Genomic DNA, 22,430 nt, shown 5'->3' on the forward strand with positions numbered 1-22,430 from the left:
TAGCAGCCTCATGGCAGATGACAGTAATAGGTCATAGAATACACAGAATTGTTAAACTGCAAAACCAATAATGAATAGAAAATTGTTATGATCTTTTTATGAAATTAAAGAATAGGATAGCAGTATAAGATAATACACATATCCTTGGCTTAAATCAATAGAGTTACAGAAAAAAAATGCTCAGAATCAATGTCTGTGGAATTTGGCTTATTTATTGTATCATCAGTGAAACAAAAATTCTAAAGCCACTTGATAAAAAGGTAATCTGTTCAGTAGTTGTGCACAGTAACCACGATCACCTTTGTGCCTTTTATGGGAAGCTATCAGTGAGGACTGGCCCAGACTTGCCTAGTAATGACTGCTAGAGACCAATGGGAAAAGATCAGAGATGGTGGAAATGAATGAAGATAATTGCTTAATTTCAGGATTGAGCTTTGAATAAGAAAGGGTTCCACACATGTTTCTTATGTTGGTCCCACACTGCTATTCTATTAATATGATCTCATGGATAGGTCTTCCTGGCAAATCTGGCCATAGGATTTTAGACAGTTGTAAATGTTGAGTACTTTCCCACACTGTGTACTGTAGAGCTGCTTTCCTTGCACAGGGAAAAAGAGATATGACATACTTGTCATCTGGTTTGGGTTGTGCAAGTTGAGCACATCCTAGCCATTGTCCTAGCTCCCTGTACATTCTTGGTATATTAGAACATCCTAAGGTGTTGTCTACAATGCTTTTGTAGAGTGATTTAACACACAAGTTCCATCTGTTATGGTTCAAACCATTTGACAAAAAAAGAAGTTTTACAATGTTGGCATTGGAAGCTTTATCTATAACATGTATACCATCACGCTCATGCTCATGACCAGACATATAACACACACACAACACATCACTTTCTGTTAATTAGAATGATTGCCCATATTGCTTTTGAGAAGACCTTATTTAAGAAGATACTGTTATTCAATGAAAACATCTAACACGAAAATTACACTGGAAATGTTATCATATGAATACCTTTGTCTCTGAAAATGAATCACTGTGAATTCATTAATTTGTTTTCTGTCACCATTTGCCTGAGAAAAATTTTACCAAACATTTTCTGAGAAGATACAAACTTTGGATGTTCACTTATTTGGTAAATATTTATTGAGCATTGTGTGCTAGGGACTGAAATGGATGGGTACTATGCACTACCATTGCATGTGAGGCTATGAGAGGCATGTTATAGAGTTTGGTCTTTAAGCTAAGAGCTGTGGGCTGTTGTAAGGTTTCATGCAGTGGGGGAGGCACTGTCAGATTTGTGTTTTGAAGAGGTCATTCTGGCTGCAGTGTGGGAGGCTGATTGGCAGGGTCCAGAGTAGCTTAGTTAGGAGGCTATTTCCATTATTTTAAGTAAGAGGTTATGGTATCTTACTCTATGTGATGGAGAGAGGTAGACAGAGTTAGAGCCATTGAGAAGGTCAAATCCATGATGTTGGGTGAGGGACTGGGTGGAGGTAGGGAGAGGGCAGTGGGTCTCTGACTGGTGTGGCAGAATGACTGATGTTGTGCTTACTCATATAGAAAATGCCAAAAGAAAACCTAGACTTTTTTCAGGGGCAAGGGAGGGATAATCATGAGTTTAATTCTTTTTCTTTTTTTTAAATATGAAATTTATTGTCAAATTGGTTTCCATACAACACCCAGTGCTCATCCCAACAGGTGCCCTCCTCAATACCCATCACCCACCCTCCCCTCCCTCCCATCCCCCATCCACCCTCAGTTTGTTCTCAGTTTTTAAGAGTCTGTTATGTTTTGGCTCCCTCCCTCTCTAACCTTTTTTTTTTTTTTCCTTTCCCTCCCCCATGGTCGTCAGTTAAGTTTCTCAGAAAAACAAATAATCCAGTGAAGAAATGGGCAGAAAACATGAATAGACACTTCTCATGAATTTAATTCAAATGAAATGAGCCTGAGGTGCCTTTGAAGCAGCCAAGTAGGCGGTGGGAAATGTAAATCCAGAGTTGGGAGGAGAGGCCTGCACTGCAGATACTCCTTTGGGAGTTGTCTCATAGAAGTGGCTGCTGAAGCTGCAGGCCCTGCGAAGACTGGCTGGGGAGAGAGTGTACAGCAAGGAGGAGAGGGCTCTCAGCAGTGAAAAGCTGGATGGAGGAAGGTGGGCCCAGAAAGGGGGCTGGGAAGGGGTACCTGGAGAGTAGGAGGGAGACCAGAGTGCTGCATCACACGGTTACAGGGAGAGGATGTTGGAAGAAGGAGCAACTGGTCAGCAGAATTGAGTGCTGCGAAAAGGCAGTAACGCAAGGACAGTGGCATACACAGTGCATGAGAGACTTGCCTAACTCCAATGTCCACAGAGACAATGGGTTTAGAAGCCAGAGTAGTCAGGTCAGATGGAGAAGGATGCAAAGAGAGGCAGAATGAACATTGACACCTCCCTTTGTTTAAAGAGGAGGAGAGGCAAACCATAAGAGACTCTTAAATACAGAGAACAAAGGGAGTTTGATAGAGGGGAGGTAGATGGGGGGGATGGGCTAAATGGGTGATGGGCATCAAGGAGGGAACTTGTTGAGACAAGAACTGGGTGCTATATGTAAGTGCTGAAATCACTAGTTTCTACTCCTGAAACCAAGACTACACTGTATTGCTTAATTAATAATTAATTTGAATTTAAATTATAAATAAATAGCCCAAAAAATGAAGTATTGTCTGTAAATTTCTTAAGATGGAGCTGGTTCGTAATAAATATTCAATAAATGGTGGCTGCTATTCTTATTATTTAAAAAAATTTTTTTTCAATGTTTATTTTTATTTATTTATTTATTTTAATGTTTATTTATTCTGAGACTAAAAGGGCAGACCTACCCGGCCGACTCCATCTTGTTCTGTGTCCTCCACCTTGACCACGCCCCCTCCCCTTGAGTAACCTCCTGCTCACCCGTTTAAACTTCCCAATCAAAACACCCCTGGCGACCTGCGTAACAGGACTCCGACCCTTCCCCAGCCAATCAGCTGAGGCCACAGCCATTACCTCACCAACTGCCCCTAGACCCCAATAAAACCTTTGTGCTTTTGGAACTCGCTCTCTCTCCCCGGTATCTCACCGCTGCGTCGGTGCAGGTAGGGGATCGAGCTCGAGCTAGCTCGAATAAAGGCTCTTTGCTTTTGCATCGGACTCGGCTCCCTGGTGGTCTTTGGGGATCACGGATTCTGGGCATAACAAGACAGAGACAGAGCACGAGTGGAGGAGGGGCAGAGAGAGAGGGAGACACAGAATCAGAAGACTGAGCTGTCAGCACAGAGCCCGATGCGGGGCTTGAACTCACAAACCCTGAGATCATGAGCTGAGCCGAAGTCGGCCGCTCAACCGGCTGAGCCACCCAGGTGCCCCATACTATTCTTATTATTACTAAAAACAAATAAAGAGAGGATGAGAGGTAGAGCAGTAGGTGGAGGAAAAGGAAAGGATAAGCCACTTGAGTGTGTTTAAAAGCCAATGGGAGGAATCAATTGGGAGGAAGAAACTGAATAGGGAAGAGGGTAATCTATAGGAGAAGGTGGGAAGGATGAGATCCCACCTATGCAAAATATTACCATCCTCTTGAGATATTGGATGACTTTATTCTCTGTGGCTGCTAAAGGCACCTATATGTCATTTACATAGATGAGTTTGTGGCTGAAAAACACATTTCTTTCCTTTCCTAACGTTAGTTATATAGGTGAACAAAACGTTAGGGTTACTCTGCAAGGTGATGGCCACAGCTCTCCTGAAATATTTTAAGCGCTTTATTTTAGAACTACATAAAAGTTCTTTAAATCAATGTTAGCTTAAGGTGGTGTAGTGATGAGAGACTGGTTTACTCATTTTAGTCTGCCTTTTGAAAGCATGCTTCTGCTCCATAGACTGGCTTGACTCAGCTTATTCTCCAAGTGAAAAGGACACATTCCCATGTGTGATGATTTGTTTGTGGAGAACCATGGGCTGACTAATGCTTGGCTACAAGTATAAGGCCATCAGACACTTTTACCCTATGTCAGGATAAGATTGTTAACCCAATATGATAAGGCAGAAGGATCAGGAAAGTGACAAGAGAGAATAGAAATTAGTCCCTGATGGTGTTAGGTTACTGCACTTAGTTTATTTCCCATCGAGGCTGACATGTTCTTAGCACGTTTACTATGGACTCTGTGTATATGTGTGTATTGAAACCTCTTAGTAAATATTGAAATTGGGTATCCATAGGATGTTAAAATCCTGTGCACAGCAACATTTTCTTCTTATAAAGATTTATTTTGCAAAAGTTGCTACTTTAAGGTTTCAGTTCAGTGTCTATTTAATTTTAAGAAGGTATTGGATTTTAAAGTTGCATTTCAAAACAAATCTTCCATACTCACCCTATCATTTACATAATCCACGAATTACTTGGTATCCATACATCAAATACTTGTTAAACACTATTATGTACTGGGTACTGAGTACTGTGTAGGGCATACAAAGACGAATAACCCATACTTCCTCTTCTCCTGTTCACTGTCCAGTCAGGGAAGATTAGTAGCAACATGCTGTGTGTGCTGAAGTGTGGGAGAATAGAAACAAGAGAGGAGAGGAATTTATTATCTGGGGGTAGTGGTGTTTCCATGTATGCGTGTGTGTGTGTGTGTGTGTGTGTGTGTGTGTGTGTGTATGTGTGTGTGTGTGAGAGAGAGAGAGAGAGAGAGAGAGAGAAGGAGAGAGAGAGCGCAAGTGAGCTGTGAGTGTGTGGGAAGGTTTAAAAGAGAGAGGCATGCCCGTGTCAGAAAGGCATAGAACAGGAAAATGCGAAGAGAGGGAAAAGAAAAAAGATTTCAGGATAATAATTAATCTGAGTCACTATGTATGTATTTATTTTGTCATTAAATAATTGAAAATATCTTCGAACAACAAGCTGGCATTCAATTTTATGCAGTGAATGCATATTCAGTAGTCTCTAACAGTAGGTAAATGTGAAAATGTGAGGTTATCCTACATAAGCACTGTCCTACTTTTGGGACTCTACCCATGTGTAGGACATAAGACAATATTCTAACATACATAGTAGGAGGGAAGGCATCACAGGGCAAACCTAGCCACTACATAAATCCAAAATGGAGTTTTCTTTTTTGTTACCTTCAAATTACTGTGAAAGTTGATAATGATATTCAATGTTTCCATACTAATGGACTCACAGAGGTATTTGTGGCCCATAGATTGGGTCCTCAGAGGCCATTGAGCCCATTTTCACATTGGTATTTGGAGTGGAAAGTTATCTAGCCCACACTGAAGGTGTCCGGCAAAGGAGAGACACAATGGCTATTACCAGTTTGCGGTGTGTGAAGAAAATCTCCTGGGAGAGCTCTTTCTTTTCTTCATATCATTTTGCAACCATCTCCATTTGCCCGTATAATGGAGCCTGCTTCTATAGCACAAATATTTGAAATCACGTTCTAAAGAGGAATCGTGATAGAAGGCTGAAAAAAATGCTTTCATTTTCTTTTATAACCTAAGGAGACCTCTTACAGACGATCACATTCAACATCTAAATATCTAGTGACTAAGAGAGTAATCACACTGGGGAGTGCTCAGATTTATAGAGGAGGACATGAATGCCAAAACCGAGATGTCTCTAAGTTATTTTTTCTAGGGTGTAAGAACATAGGCATCCCACGTGTCTTGAGAAATAAGAGTGAAAGTCACGACCTAGTCCTTCCTCCTCCTTTTAACAAATGTGACTAAAGCCAGATGTGTTCCAGGATGATGCTGACTAACTGTTACTGCTAACATGCACTAGCAGTTCCAAGACATGAGGGCAACTGATAAAGGGGATTTGCTTGGTTTTCCAGAAGTAAGTTCTGTTCTGTTCTATCCACTTGCTCAATCTCTATTCTCTCATTCATGTGGAGTAATAGGATTGGCAATAAACACCACCAGGCAAATCTCAGAGGACTCCTGAGTTATTACAGTGATTTTCTAATTGTCTACTCTGTACTTTCATAAAATGATTATCAGAAACTGAGTCAGCAATTGGAAGGATTGGAAATAGCTTCTACGTAAGTATTTCCTGCATGTGATGATTTCCCACACATTATCATAACAAAGCCCCTGTTCTTCTTTAAGTAGAATAAGTCATCAGAGAGGTAGATATTATAACACTGTAGAATTTCCAGTACTTGGAATGGGAATATACTTGGAATATAATTGGAATTTCCAATACTCAATGTCCTCAATTTGGATTTGCCTAAGAGGTTGAAATCTCAGGTTCAGGAATTAGGCTGCACTGAATCTTGGTTCTACCACTTGGTGGCTATGTGACCTTGGGAAAATTACTTGACCTCTTTGTGTTTCAGCCTCCTCATCTGTAAAATGGAGTCGATAATAATAAGAAAAATACTTAGCTCATTGTTGGTATGATAAATGACAGCAATTATAATAATTTCATTTTTAGATTTTAGACTGCTGTAGCATTCAGTTTTTTCTAAGTTTATCTGCATCTAATGGATTCAAAGTATATTTTACTGACTATCAGATATTAAATGCCTGTGAATGTCTGTATGTTGCTAGGAGTGCTGGTGGGTGATAAGACTTTAATCTGAAAAAGGGAATGTACTTAGGTGACCATGTAAGCCAGATGATTTGCTGTCAATTTCTGAATGGGTCCCCTAGTTTGGTCTACACACTGTTAAGGAGGATTTATATTGTAGGACGTCTTTCCTGATGTCTAATTGAAATTTTATAAATGCCTCATGTTTTATTTCTCATTTATGGAGATGCTAAACAGCACTTTTTGTTTTATATTGGAACAATGAATACTTGACAGCAATTATTTTACCATTTGTCAGTACTTAAAAAATAATACAGTTTTTTTTTTCAACGTTTATTTATTTTTGGGACAGAGAGAGACAGAGCATGAACGGGGGAGGGGCAGAGGGAGAGGGAGACACAGAGTCGGAAACAGGCTCCAGGCTCTGAGCCATCAGCCCAGAGCCCGACGCGGGGCTCGAACTCACGGACCGCGAGATCGTGACCTGGCTGAAGTCGGACGCTTAACCGACTGCGCCACCCAGGCGCCCCAATAATACAGTTTTTTAAAAAATTTCTTTTGTCTTAGGCTCCCCTATCCTACTTCTTTAAACCCATCCTCTCGGAGGTTGAACCCCGTGAGGGGAATCTGGACTCTGAGGGCACTGATTAAATCCAGAGCAGTAACAAGACTCAGGTGCAGTCTGTTAGGGGCTAAGCTGGGGGCTATTTGTTTTTTATATATTGACTTATCTCAGGGAGGAAAGAAGCCCCATCTTCCCCCATCTTCCTTTACCAGATTTACAACGCACTGGGTATGGTATAGTGATGTATTTGATTTGATTAATACATAATCACAATCTTGAAACATCTTACTTTAATATTTGAGGCATATTTGATTTTGTCATTTCCAAATATTATTCATTCATTCACTCACTCGGCAAGTATTCATTCCCTGCTATAAACATACAAGGAAGTATGCTAGACTTTTCCATATATGCCTTCTGGCCCTAACTGGATTATGAACCCCTTCAGAGCAGAGATATTGCACCCTACTCATATTTTATCCCAAGCCTTGGCCTGCAGAAGACATTCAACCAATACAACAAACATACATTACGTAAATGAAAAGTAGGATTCGGGTACTACGTTTGCTGTGCATAACCAAATAATAAAATATTTATTCCTATGTCTCGATCGTCTTTAAAATTTAAGAACATGAATGTAAATATTGTCTCCATGAATAATATGTGTCGGCAGCATTATGTTAGACCTTTCATTTCTATGAAATGTATAATCTAGATGCTTATATAAAAATAAGATGAGATCAACAACCTACATACATTTTTCAGGGAATCAAGAGTTTTTGGTGAAAATAATAGTTGAACATAGGATTTCTCTCAGACTCGCATCCCCTTTCATGTAGCAAAAGGAAATGAACAAAGAAAGCTAAGCACACTGAAGTTTTTAGGGCCAAGCATTTTGATTCAATATGTTCCGCTATAAAATATTTGGCCTTGTTTGAATTTTTATTGCTATATGTTCTCAGTCTATATTTAACTGTGAGAAACACAAGTAAGAAAGAGTAAATGTGCAAACTGTTCTTTTCACGTGTATGGCAGAGAATTTGAGAAAATATATATTAAAGGAACACTTTGTGTTTTTAACTTTCAGCCCCTCTTCTGAGGCCTCCGCTGGCCAGATATGATTAAATGCTTATTGAGCTAAGGACTCAGCTTACTTGGAATGAGAATTCTTAAGGGTCTCTCAGAGCCATCTAGGATAAGCACCCTACTTCGCCATGCTCTCAAATAAAGTTTCTTTTATGCTGTTTTCCACAGGTGGAATAAGGTCTAATGAGAAAGTTTTATAACGGAGACATTCAATTCCCCAATTCCTTATTTGCTCAAATTAACTTTTTAAAAATTGGGGTGTTCACTCTGGCATCAGCTCAGTGCAGACTCCGTAATCAGCCAACAATCTGTGCCTCACAAAGCCTGCCATCCTGCACTGCCAGCCTCTTCCATCCACAACTTTTCCGTGGGCGAATACAATTTAGCTGGTGCCTCTCCATGAGCCCCTCACAGCTCCATCTGGCCAAATAAACAGGCTTTCTTCCATTCAGTCTTAACTTCTTGGCAGTTAGCAAGAAAACATACTTGCCACAATGGGTAATCTTTAAGATGCTCAACATCCTAAAAAGAAAGGAACGGGTACAGGTGGTGTAATCTGTGGCTCTCTAGAGAGTGGCTCATCTACAAAGTGGCTTTGGGCTCAGCAGTGTTTCATCGTTGTTCTCTTGGTTGAAACTGCAGTTCTCGAGCTCTGTCAGTGGTGAGAACTCTTTGTCCTCAGAAGGCAAATGAGTGATGAAATACTCCATTTGCAAGGACAGTATAATTTGTGAAAACAGACTTATTATCAACCTAACTCCACTGGTCAGATTGGAGCAAGCGTAACCAGGAAGGCAGAATGGCGGAGTGGTTAAGAGCATGGGCCCTGCAGTCAGACTGAGTTCAAAACCTGCTGCTATTAATTTATTACCTGTCTGACCTCAGTTAATCAAATTGCTCTGTACCTCAGTTTCCCCATAAGTAAAATGGAGATAATATCAGTACCAACCTGATAAGATCATTGTAAATGTTAATGAGCTATAGCTGACATGTTTAGCACAGGGCTTGGCTTATATTCACTAATTGTTATTTTTAGGCAAAGTCAGTAGACCAAATTCTTTGGGCAGCAGACAGGGAGGGAAAGGGTGAATAACAGCTAGGAAGGCATTCCTCAATTAATTCCTCACTCTTGAAGTGTTTCACAGCAGAATCACAAGCAAAAGTGTAAGGGGTAGGGCGCCTGGGGGGCTCAATCAGTTAAGGGTACGACTTTGGCTCAGGTCATGATCTCAGGGTGTGTGGGTTCAAGCCCCACGTCGGGCTCTGTGCTGACAGCTCAGAGTCTGGAGCCTGCTTCAGATTCTGTGTCTCCTTCTCTCTGCCCCTCCCCCGCTGGTGCTCTGTCTCTTTCTCTCTTGAAAATAAATAAACATTAAAAAAATGTTTTTTGAAAGTGTAAGGGGTGAACATGAGATGACAGGGTTGTGCATGCATTCACTCCTTTAGCGGCATCTCCTTTCTTTGAGGTTTTTGACAGAACACCTCTTTTTCTCTAACCCTCAGGGTCATCTGGACTGAAATGAATGCTTTCAGGACAAAATAGCCAGTACTACTTTCTTGATGACTACACATAAGGTGTTGTTTCTCTTGCTCGTTTCTGGTTTATGTTTCTCTCCCTTTCAACATCTTCCCTTTCTCTCACTCCCACTCTGGGGAAATACCTCTCACCATGAGGCAGAGGCCACCAGGCATACCTCTGTGCATTATTACAACTTAGGACATTCATGCAAGAAGAAGGCCAGTTAGAATGGCAGGGCTCATAGGTCCCTGTAAACCCCAGGGGCACAAGTGATTCTGAGCAGCAAGAGGAAGGGAGGGGTCTCTCACCAGTCGCTTTCTCGGGGTTGTTGCACATGAAGCATTGCCATGCTCCTGCTGCTTCGCTGAAGCCAAATACATCAAAGAATCTCACTTCTTCCAGATGGAGCTGTACCTGGTCCAGATCCTGTTCCAGGAACACAAAGCACAAAGCACATAAGCTGATCTGCCTGCTACGTAGCATTCAGAGACTGGAAAAAAAGGGATATGGGAGCAGGATGGCCAGTACTCAGACTCAGTGCTAAGGACAAGGAGGGAGCATTGAGAAAACCTCTCTGAGCCCATCTTGCAAAAGAGCAACTATCTCAAACCCTTCCAAGGGACTTCTCTTAAGTGCAGAGGACAGTGATCGTGGGCCCCAGAGCTAGGCCCCAGGGCTCGGGGGTGGGGCCTGAAGCGGTCCAACATTTTCTTACATCTAATGGCAACTCCAGAATTTCTAAGAAGAAGGGGTACGCAAGGGACAGCGTGGTTGATAGGAAAGTTGTAGGGGAGTTTGTCTGTTATTTACACTTTGCACAAAATTGAGGATCCATTATCCATATCAAAACATTATTTTTGTTAGGTTGGCTTCTTAGGTGGCTGGTGGGAACTATGGGAGAGGGCTTAATCCCTCAGCCCTTTGCTCCGGCACTGTTTCAGTTTTATATTTTATCTTAACGGTATATGCAAATCCTGAATTATATTCCATGGTGCAGCTGTATTGGTTTTAATAGAAAATAATGTCTTAAATTACTTATCAGTAAATTAATTTTCCCCCTCCCAATAGCTGAGTTGAATGGACACACCAAGAAGACTGGCGCTGTTTTATGTGCCCTGTGGCATCGTGCCAACGTGTTCCTGTTTAAGAGGCAGAGGAGAAAGGTTCTATTACACTGTAAATGGATGGAATACTATTAGCCTAACCAAATTAAATAGCTCTACTGTCCTCCTGAGGCTTTCCTATTATGTAAATGCCTTGTGTCCTCTGCTACAGGGTGGTCAGAACTGCTCTCTTAAAAGCTTGCTTTCCTCAGAGGGATTTAATGTCTTTGCTAGCCTTCCACGTGCCTAGCTGACTTATGTGTTTGTCCTCTGCAGACTTGTGATTTTATTCCCCTTCCTCTGGTCCACACATTCTTATCTTCTACCCATAGTAACAGCTCTTAGTAAGCCCAAGAGCCAAAGGATGGAGGCACTGTTTGTGCCGCTTACGATGGCTCAAAAATAAAGAATGGGCAAGTGGCTCCTCAGTTTCTACCCCAAAGCTCCTGTTTCCCAGGTCTATGTTTCTTAACAGAGGTGAGAAATATGCCAAACCCTAAGAACCCTGCGAGAATAAAGATCTACTTTGTTCACAGTTGTATCCCCAGAATCTAGTCCAACATCAGGAATGGATTAACATTGGTTTGCAAGCCCAGTGCAAAGTTTTCCAGTGAACCATATGAAAGTATTATGAACATTTAAAGGAAATTCTTTTAAGAGAACATTTACACTCACTGGAACATAAACACAATGAAGGCAGGGATTTTCTCTGTTATATTGGCTGCTATGATCTCAGCGCTAAAAATGCCTATCCCATAAGCAAGCATGAAATAAATATTTGTGGAATTATGAAAGGCATAAACTGGGACTAGAAAGAAATACTTTTCAGCATTCTTTATTAAGACTATTATGGCTTGTGTTCTGGCATTGGACATCTTGGAGCCTCAACATGCTGAATATAGTATTTTGAGTTGCTAACATTTAATGCCATTTTTTTTTAAAGCATGTTCCCAAGATAAAGACTGAAGAAGCACCTGGGAGTTTTGCAGGTTTCAAAGGATGAAATCTATATTTAAATTTATGGGGGAAAAGCAGATGTTCATAAATCTCAGTTTCAGAACTCTGAAGTCTCTGAAGTCTATTGGCCATTGGCATGCAGATCATTTCTCTATTTCACACACAACCAAGGATCAATTTTTCATTCACCACAAACACTGCTAACAAACAAAGTACTTAAAATAATACTTAAGGGTTCCTTTATTTTTCCTGTTCTGAGACCAGAAATGTCCCAGGTTGTTGCCTACAATCCACATTTGTCTTGGCAATAAGTTACTTAAAAAGTTTAGGACAGATGGCAAGCTACATCCCAGCATTCAAGTTCTGAAGTCAAAAGCAGACTAATTCTTTAGAGGATTTAGGTGTTATGCAAAGGGAACTGACTGAAGAAGATAGAGGGTAATTCTCTGAACTGTTGAAATCAGCAATAACAGCCAACCTGGAAGAGAGAGATGCAACACATGTAGCTCCAAATATTGTTGGAAAATCAAAGCAAAATAAATCACAAAACAAGCAAACACAAACCATCAAATAGCGATACCTACAGTTTTGGAATTTTGGTTTCTTGACTGTGCTTGAGGTCATTATTTCTCTCTCTTACTTATCTTCTTTACCCTCCTGGGTCTTATAATTTCTGAGGCTTTGCCCGAGAATTACTATATGGCTTTTTTTTAATACCAAGAGAATTAAAATTGACTTATTTAGAGAATTATAAGCTTACTTTAAAACAACTAGACCCCAGAAGAATAGTAAAAATCATTCATATCTAAGTATAGTTCCTCCCTGAAGCACTTTAGTTCAATGGCATTGTGGTAAACAGACCCTAGGGTGACCCGCCCCCCACCATAATTCCCATCTTCTGGTGCTCATTCCTTCATGTAAACTCTTCTTAGGTGTGGGAGAGACCTGTGACTTGCTTCTGAGAAAATGACAAAGATGATAAGATATCAATCCCATGATTATGTTATTATGTACACAAACACATACACACCACACACACACTACACACACACACACACACACACACACACACACACACACACAGACCTATCTTGTTAGCAGATGCATAAGGGAGACTCTCCTGTTGGGCTGAAGAAGCAAGCTGCCATACTATGAAGTGCCTATGGACAGAGCCACAAGGCAGGTAACTGTGGGTGGCCTCTTGGACCTCAAGGCAGCCTTCAGCCAATAGCCAGTAAGAGTTCCAGGTCTTTAGTCCTACAATCCCAAATAATGATATCTGCCAACAGCCTAACCACGTTTGGAAGCAGACCCTTCCCAGTCAAACCTCTAAATGAGATCATAGCCCAGCCAATATCTTGACTGCAGCCTTGTGAGACCCTGAGCAGAAGACCCAGCTAAGTCACAAGCAGACTCCTGACCCAAGGAAACTGTGGGATAACAAATATATGTTTTTTTAAGTTTCTAGGTTTGGGTAATTTGTAATGTAGCACAAAGACTCAATACCGACATTGTGCCATGAAGAAGGGAAAGTGACAGACACCCTGTTGGCCAATTCTCAATGAAAATGATGATTGTACTTAGAGAGGTCACATTCTTCTGAGAACGCTCCAAATCAGGCCTCAATAAAACCAGAAGAATATAAAGAAAAAGATACATAATCATAGTAAGAATACAACAAGAAAGGTTTTCTTGATAAATACCATCGAATTCAAAAGGGATAGAGGCCCCTGGAGGAAAAATGATGTTTTTAAATAGCCAATTAAATGAACGTTTCTCTATTTTTTTAAAAATCATTAACGGGAGTAGGAATTTGGAGAACTATATAAAAAGTCTCTTGCAAAGCCTCTTAGGGGAAAAATAGCCAAATAGCCTGGAAAGATGAGAGGATATTTACAACGTTATGTTGATGATAATGACAGCATGAGTCAATGCTATGGATTCTGTAAAAGTGCAAAGTGGCCTCTGGGTCTTATACAGTGGTCGATGTAGTGTGAGAGGGTATGGGGAAACAATTTTCCAGAAATCAGTGAAAGCATACATCTGGAAGAACTTTGGGTTCTGGTACATTTAAATTCTGTTTAAAGCTATTTTTTGCACAGATACAAAACATAGGATTGCCTCATGTGTTCTGTGTGCCTATGGTTAATGGGATCAACTCTAGGCACATACTTCAAGTATGCTTTAAGATATGTAAACAAGAGGCTTTTTCCTTTTTTAACGATCTCCAATATTTTCACAAAATAGAAGGGCTTTATGTCTTTACAGCTATTTCTAGTGTATGAATTCTAACTATATGGAGTCCAGGGTGTGCAAAAATTTATTGAGGGAAAAAATTAATGAGTCATCCTTATATCACTTATCTTTATGTTATTCATATTGTCCCACATTGTGCAAGCATACATAGTGTCTTGTAAGAAACATACTGTGCACTGAATGAATAAACTAGCAAAAGAAACTCTAAAGAATATTTATGCTATAATTTAATTTTTAAATCAACTTCTGAAAAATATTACTATTCAATTTATAGCAATTAGTATTTATAGCACCTGGTGCCAGGAACCAAGGATAAATAGACGAAGGAGACATTGTCCTATATTCCAAGTATGTGATACAATAATGCATTGGGTGCATAGTATTCTTCACAGAGGAAAACTGAAATACATCTTTATTTGTGATTGGTTATGATTTTATCTTCTTCTGGTGTGATTCTTTCAGCTCTCAACTGGATTAAAGCCCCCTTGGCAAGGAGACTAATTTCTTTCTTTTTTTTTTCTTTTTTTTTTCTTTTATTGTTGAGAAAGAGAGAGAGTGAGCAGGGGAGGGCCAGAGAGAGAGGTAACACAGAATCCGAAGCAGGCTCCAGGCTCTGAGCTGTCAGCATAGAGCCCGATGCGGGGCTCAAGCTCACAAACTGTGAGATCATGACCTGAGCCAAAGTCGGACGCTTAACCGACTGAGCCACCCAGGCACCCCAAGAAGATTAATTTCCATATTATTTTACAGCTTCTGAAAATACTGAATATATCACTTTGCTCATAATAGATGTTCAATGAATCTTTGTAAATGTTTACTAATTGAGACACACAGATTTTATCTCCCATTTATATCAACAGTAGCATTTAGGTTTTAAACTTTCATGTCTATTCAATTATGCCCACTCAGCCCTTTCAGTTATATTTTTAAAAAATATACCTGCATCTCTATGTGTGTTACAGGAATTCATTTTATTTAATTTTATAAAACAAGTTTTTAGAATAAAATGTTAGTAATTGAAGAATATTTGTCTAAATCCATCAATATAGCATGTTGACTGCTCGTTCTCAGCTTTTCCAAATCACTGGTTCTTAGGAGGTGTCGGTATCTGGAATCCCAGGGAAACTTGTTACAAACATCAAACACAGGTTCCATTCCTAGAAACCTAATGTGACTAGCCTGTGTTTGTGCCTGGGAATCTGCATTTCTAAACAAGCTCCTAGGTTATTCTGATGTGCAATGACTGGTGATTAACCCTACATCCTTGGGAACAGATGAGGATGACTGATTTGTTTCCATTAATCGGTATTTGAGGAATTTTTGAATCCTCTTGTGCATATGTTTATACTTTTCCACAGTAGTTTGGCTTCAAATGACAACATATACAATCTGGTTGCAAGAGCAAAAATTCAATTCTTGAAGATCAGAGACATTATTATTCCAAATTGTACAACTTGGAAAGAAGAGAAGAGGCGTGAAAATTGAAGCTGTTTAGGCTTATCTGAAAGTTGGCAGAAGGCTGGGATGTGTGAGGAAGGAGTGGGCAACAGGTGGGAGACAGGCTCTGAGCAGAGGCAGCAAGGGTGCTGAGCCAGAAGCACTCATAACATAATTCTGTATTCAATGTAGATGTCACACACGCACTCTGTTCCATTGTCTCTCCTTTCTCTATCCCAGACTAATAAGGGAACTCTAGGTACATATGAGTATGTAAGGTTAATGTGGCCAGCTCCTTACTATTACTATAGATCACAGAATAGACTTGACTTTTTCCCTATCCTTTGAGTACCAGTGTGTTGGGACACTGCTTGTTGGCAAGTTGTAGCAATTCCAACCATGGGTCTGGCTCCAAGTGGCTGGAAGAAAGCATGTTTGATTCATTTCCGAGAGAAGTTTTGAAGAACTCTTTCATGTAAGAACCAACAAATATGATAGATTATTTGATTTGACTCAAAAAGTAAAGTTTTCACATTCGCCTAGGGATCATGAGAAAATAATGTGAATATAAAATGTTGGCAGTAAACATTATAAGAGTTTAAATAAAGCAGTTTATGCAAAAGCTAATGCAAGCATATGGATTGAGTGGAAACTAAAGGTGGAAAATTGGGTGAAGCTTCATAAATGTTTGATAAACCCACAATTACTTTCTTTATGAACCTAATTTCTTTTAAAATTTAGTCCATTAAAGGCAGCAAAGTATTTTTTAATCAGAGTGGAAGCCAGGGCAAAAGATTACCAGTGTTCAAAATATCAAGAAAATTTGACATTTTTACAGTGGTGATAGCAGTAAAATGTAATCATTGGAACCATTGGCATGACAGCCAGCATCAATGGTTGCCACCTGCATTTAATAACTGTATATTGAGCATCTAGCACTGCTGTGTCCAGTAGTCCCCCCTTATCTGTGGTTTCACTCTCCAAAGTTTCAGTTACCCACTGCCAACCCCAGCCTGGAAGCAGATAATCCTTCTTCTGATGTATCATCAGTAGGTCAGTTGTAGCCTAAAGCTACTACATCATACTCCCTGCATCATTCACCACAGTTCATCTCCTCACTAGGCACTTTATCATCTCCTGTCACTACAAGAAGAATAGTGAGTACAGTATAATAAGATATTCTGAGAGACTACACTCACATAAGTTTTATTGTAGTATATTGCTATATTATTCTATTTCATTATTATTTGTTGTTGATCTCTTACTGTGCCTAATTTATAATTTTTTTTGTCATTTGTATTGTTTATTTTTTTTAAATATATGAAATTTATTGTCAAATTGGTTTCCATACAACACCCAGTGCTCATCCCAAAAGATGCCCTCTTCAATACCCACCACCCACCCTCTCCTCCCTCCCACCCCCCATCAGCTCTCAGTTTGTTCTCATTTTTTAAGAGTCCCTTATGCTTTGGCTCTCTCCCACTCTAACCTCTCTTTTTTTTTTTCCTTCCCTTCCCCCATGGGTTCCTGTTAAGTTTCTCAGGATCCACATAAGAGTGAAAACATATGGTATCTGTCTTTCTCTGTATGGCTTATTTCACTTAGCATCACACTCTCCAGTTCTGTACATGTTGCTATAAAGGGCCATATTTCATTCTTTCTCATTGCCACATAGTACTCCATTGTGTATATAAACCACAATTTCTTTATCCATTCATCAGTTGATGGACACTTAGGTTCTTTCCATAATTTGGCTATTGTTGAGAGTGCTGCTATAAACATTGGGGTACAAGTGCCCCTATGCATCAGTACTCCTGTATTCCTTGGGTAAATTCCTAGCAGTGCTACTGCTGGGTCATAGGGTAGGTCTATTTTTAATTTTTTGAGGAACCTCCACACTGTTTTCCAGAGTGGCTGCACCAGTTTGCATTCCTACCAACAGTGCAAGAGGGTTCCCATTTCTCCACATCCTCTCCAGCATCTATAGTCTCCTGATCTGTTCATTTTGGCCACTCTGACTGGCGTGAGGTGATATCTGAGTGTGGTTTTGATTTGTATTTCCCTGATGAGGAGCAACGTTGAGCATCTTTTCATGTGCCTCTTGGCCATCTGGATGTCTTCTTTAGAGAAGTGTCTATTCATGTTTTCTGCCCATTTCTTCACTGGATTATTTGTTTTTCAGGTGTCCTAATTTATAAATTAACCTTTATCATAGGTATGTATGTAGAGGAAAAAGCATAGTATATATTTGGCTCAGTACTATCCATGGTTTCAGGGATCCACTGGGGGTCTTGGAATGTATCTCCAAGAATACAGCAGGGGGATTACTGTACTACCACGTGGTACTAGACCACAGAGGGTGCTGATATGGAATGAGCTCAGTGAAGGGGCTTTCTTTTTCTCCTCTGGAAGTCAGTTAGCAACATAACCATACTCTGCAGCCATGCAGGTTATTTTCTCTTATATCCCCCTCATTATCCCTGATACCATTCTCATTCCCAGATGCTCCACGTCACCTTTACGTAAGTGATTTTGGGTTTGATATATTTCTTCAAACATGTCTGGGTTCTTGAAAAATATGCTTACTGTGTTTTTCATTTTCATAAATGTTATGCCATGGACCACATTCTATTTCTTGCTTGTTACTCTCAAGAGTACATGGCATTGTGTGTGTACTTAGTTTGTTGCCACTGCCATAGAATGATGTGGTGCACATCTGCCACTGTCTCATTTTAATGTAACCATTCCGCTAGTGATAGGCGCCAACTGTGCCCCATGTTTACACTTACATGAACCATGCAACAATGAATATCCTCATACACATCCCCTTGTGGACATAAGAATTTTTCTGGATAATCATGCAGAAGTGGAATTGTTGGGGTGACTGGGTGGCTCAGTGGGTTAAGCATCTCAATTCGGCTCAAGTCATGATCTCATGGTCCGTGAGTTTGAGTCCCATGTCAGGCTCTGTGCTGACAGCTCAGAGCCTGGAGCTTGCTTCGGATTCTGTGTGTGTGTCTCCCTTTCTTTGCCCCTCCCCTACTCATGCTCTATCTCTCTCTGTCAAAAATAAACATTAAAAAAATTTTAAAAAAGAAGATTATTATTAGATCACAGGGTATGTTTAAGAATGTACAGAAAATCTGTTGGGTTGTTTTTTTTTTTTTTTATGTTTCTGCATAGTTTGGGCTTTCTGAGCAAATTTTACTAAAACTTGGGACTCGGGCTAAAAGAACAAGCTTGAGAAGTAATTTATGACTTATTAGAAAGTGAGAGACCATTTAGAGAGATTTATCTTCCCAGAAGTATGTGTTTACATCTCAAGGTGGGGATGAGACCCAGGATTTAGAGACATGTCTAAGCTGTCAAGCTGGAGACACTGGTCTTATCCTCGCCCTGGAGAGATTTATTTATATTCCAAAAGGTAGAAAAACCCAGAATCTTTCCCAAGGAGCAAAAATGTTTCCCTCCTTCTTTCAGATGAGTGGGGGTCCTGGCCACCCCCACCCCACCATATAAATATCCAGATTCATATTCTCAGTATTTCTTTTCCTACGGTATGGACCTTGTATGTGTAGGATGACACCAGGTTCTCATTGTGTTGCCCAGGATTAATAATGGAAGCAAAGGGGAGTCAGTGAGGTTATTAGCTGTAAATAATCTGCTCTGCTCCAGAAATCTTGTTTGCATGAGGCATTAAAAATTGAACATCATGCATATCCTTAACTTCACTAAGTTCTGTTAAATTGCTTGTCAGAATGATCCAATTTACATTCCCACCAGCACAATATGAAGAATTCCTTTTCTGCACCACAATGGAAGGCTTTTCCAGGCTCTGAAGTTTCTGGAAGGATTACTATCTAACAGTCTTTTCTTATATCTGAAATAGGCCATACTTTTGGTGGCCACAGTCATATTGGTCTGCTTGCATCAGAGGCTGGCAGTAGTCTCCAGTGACTCCTTAAACCATTGCTTCTTAACCAGAGGAAAAATCAACCACATTTCTGTGGCAAATATTGTATTTTTTTCCATCTCTATTGCCTTTTGCTAACATAAGAAGTATCCCAAGATCTGGGAATCAGACCACTCATTTTAGGTACAATTATTTTAATACACAAGTACATACCAACATTTGGCCAGAGTCCAGTTTTACTTAAGAACTATCGTTTTGTTGATGTGTTTACTACTTGGAGCAGTTACAATGGGGAAAAAACGGACTCTGCTATGGATCTATGGAGAAGGCATTGCTTCCCATGATGTGAGAATTTCAAATGTCTCACTTAGTCATTCAACGGGTAGAGCACAGCACTCAGCACTGATGAAGTAATAAGAGAACAAGCAGATGTGATGTTGCACTACCCCCTCATAGAGAAATGGATAAAGTAAACTCTGGTCTATTTACACAATGGAAAACTTTATAGATACTAAAATGAATGAGCTAGCTTCACATGTGTGAACAGACAGATATATTTTTAAAACATAATGTTAAGCACGGAAAGGATATGCAAAAGATATGTGCACTATAACACATATGTAAAATTTTAAAACAACAGTACAAAAATATCTGTGGAAATGGAAATAATACACACCAACCTCAAGAGAATATTTACAATTCCTTTCTTCTGGCAAAGGGGAATATTTGAAGTAAATATGGAAGAAATGTAAACATCTCTTCTATCTTGTGATGGGAATGGGTATCATCTTTCTGCACTTTACTGAATTTATGAGCTGTTTCATAATAAAATAGAAAATAAAAGTGAGGCAGAGAACACAGTTCAATGAAGCAGAGACTGGCCAGGTTTAGGATCTGTCAGGAAGAAAGGTGCAGAACCTGGTGGGGGGCTTCCTTGGTATCCCTCAAATCTCTTGCAGGGAAGTCCCCTTATTTTGCCTGTATGATGCCGGTCTTGGTGGGGAAGATCAGTAAAGGACCATCTCTTTCTCTTGACTTTTGCATCTTAGTCTATGTGCATTTCTTCTTGTTGGGGGACTCCGCACTAAAGCTTCTTGTAATCTAGTTCTTCAAACTCAGGGACAAAGAGATGAACACAAAATGCTAAGTGTTTTATTTCAAAGCATTGATGTTATGTTATTTTGTTTTAGAAAAGAAAATAAAGCAAACCTAAAGCTTTAGGTTTGCACCTAAAGTGTGCAAACACCAGCGTCTGTCATAGGGAAGTGTTATGGAATGGATTAAATGACACATGATACATAGAAATAAGGGATTTTTTTTTTCTGCAGAGTGGTATGGCATAAAGAATGTAGATTTTGGAGACAGAAGATTTGACTTTGAGCCCTGCCACTGCCATCCACTAGCAGTTCTTGGGAAATAACTTAATTTCCTGGTGCTTTCAATGCAATTCTCATTCTGTAAAATGACTGGGATCCCTAAGCTGTCTCTTTCAGAGAGTTGTTGCCACAAATAAATTCATGGATAATTGCATCACTTTGTAAACTGTAGAGAAATAATACAAAGTAGTGATAATGACCATGAGTTGAACAAAACAAGATAAGGAGCTCTTTTTTATGCATATAAAATAGAGGGTGTCTTTTTTTTAATCTCTTAGCTAGATAAATATGTAAATCTTTCTGAAATGAGTGACTTGTTTAAGAAACACTGATGTTAGGCGCCTGAGAAACATATTTTGTTTTCTAAAAGCAAGTAACACACTTATCTGTCTTTGTTAGTTTGTTGTCAAACCTAGGAATATTGGATGTAATGAGATGCAAACATAGAAGGATGTAATGCAACACGAACATTTGAAAGGGGAGTAATGACATGTGCATGTTTGATGGGGCCATAATGAGATGTACAAATAGAAATGCACATAGAAATGTGCATGGGCAAAAGTAATGAGATGCATAAATGGATGGGTGTAATGATGAAGGCATTTGGGGGGGATGTAATGTGATTTATAAATGGAAGCATTAAATGGGAAGGGTGGAAAGGGCAGGTCATGATAAGAAGCAGAGAGAAAGAATGCAGTGCTATGCATGAATGGAGGAGCTAATAATATGTGCATGATGAGGATGTAACAAGATAAAAATGGGATGGCATAATGAGGTTCACAGATGGAGGGATGTAATGAGCTGTGCAGAAAGGAAGGAATCATGACAAGCATAAAAGGAAGGATTTAATGCCATGAATAAAGAAATGGGCATAGGAAGATGTGGGGACTGAAAGGAAAGGAAAAAAAAAAAGGAAGGGGACACTAGTGAGGGAATGGGAAATAACAAAGTGGGCAAATGGAACACTAATGAGATGCTGAAATTAAAGGGTGCAACGAGGTGTGCCCATTTGGGGAATCATTAGACACATATATAGGTTTATAATGAGGTACCTGGGCCCTGATCAGACACAGACTACAACGTTCAGTTCTTACAAAGTCAGAGCAGGGCCATAAAGATATCTAAGTTGTTACAAATCCAAAAAAGAGAAAACTAAACAGGTGACTTAACCACAGCCTCAAAGGTTATAAAGCAATGATTTTATAGATGCTGTTTATGGGGCACTCACTGTGCCAGGGGCTCTGCTGGGTGTTTAACTAGATGCATCATCTCATAATGCCTTCCTAGCAACACTATCAGGCAGATGAATTTGTTCCTAGTTTATAGATGAAGAAGTTAAGCTTCGATGAGGTTAACCAACTTGCCCAGATGCCCAGCGCATGTTGGTGGGAGAGATGTGACTCAAGCCGAGTCAATTGGATTCCAGTTGCCTTTGCCTCTCTTCCAGTATTTCCATAAGAATAGTTGGTGGGACCTTCTACCTCAGAATCACCTGGATCATGTGTGTTAGAAATGCAGAGTCCCAGGCCCACCCCCAAAATTACCACTTGCAAGATCCACAGAGGTCCCAGGAACTTGCATTTAAACAAGGTCTCCAGGGACTCGTGCATGGACTAAGGTCTAAGAACTACTCAGCAGCACTGGAGTGGGGGTGGTGTTCTAAT

General features: G+C 40.0%; 1 protein-coding gene across 3 annotated transcripts in view; it reads right to left on the reverse strand.

The window, feature by feature from the left end:
- VEPH1 (ventricular zone expressed PH domain containing 1) overlaps window positions 1-22,430 on the reverse strand; it is a 244,916-nt gene that overhangs the window by 13,979 nt on the left and 208,507 nt on the right. For all 3 annotated transcript variants that reach the window (XM_030330157.1, XM_030330154.1, XM_032594682.1), the window contains exon 12: window positions 10,033-10,150. In XM_030330157.1, coding sequence (XP_030186017.1) covers window positions 10,033-10,150 — 118 coding nt within the window. The remainder of the gene's footprint in view (window positions 1-10,032; window positions 10,151-22,430) is intronic.

This window comes from Lynx canadensis, chromosome C2 (genome assembly GCF_007474595.2).
Source record: "Lynx canadensis isolate LIC74 chromosome C2, mLynCan4.pri.v2, whole genome shotgun sequence".
Classification (NCBI taxonomy): domain Eukaryota; kingdom Metazoa; phylum Chordata; class Mammalia; order Carnivora; family Felidae; genus Lynx; species Lynx canadensis.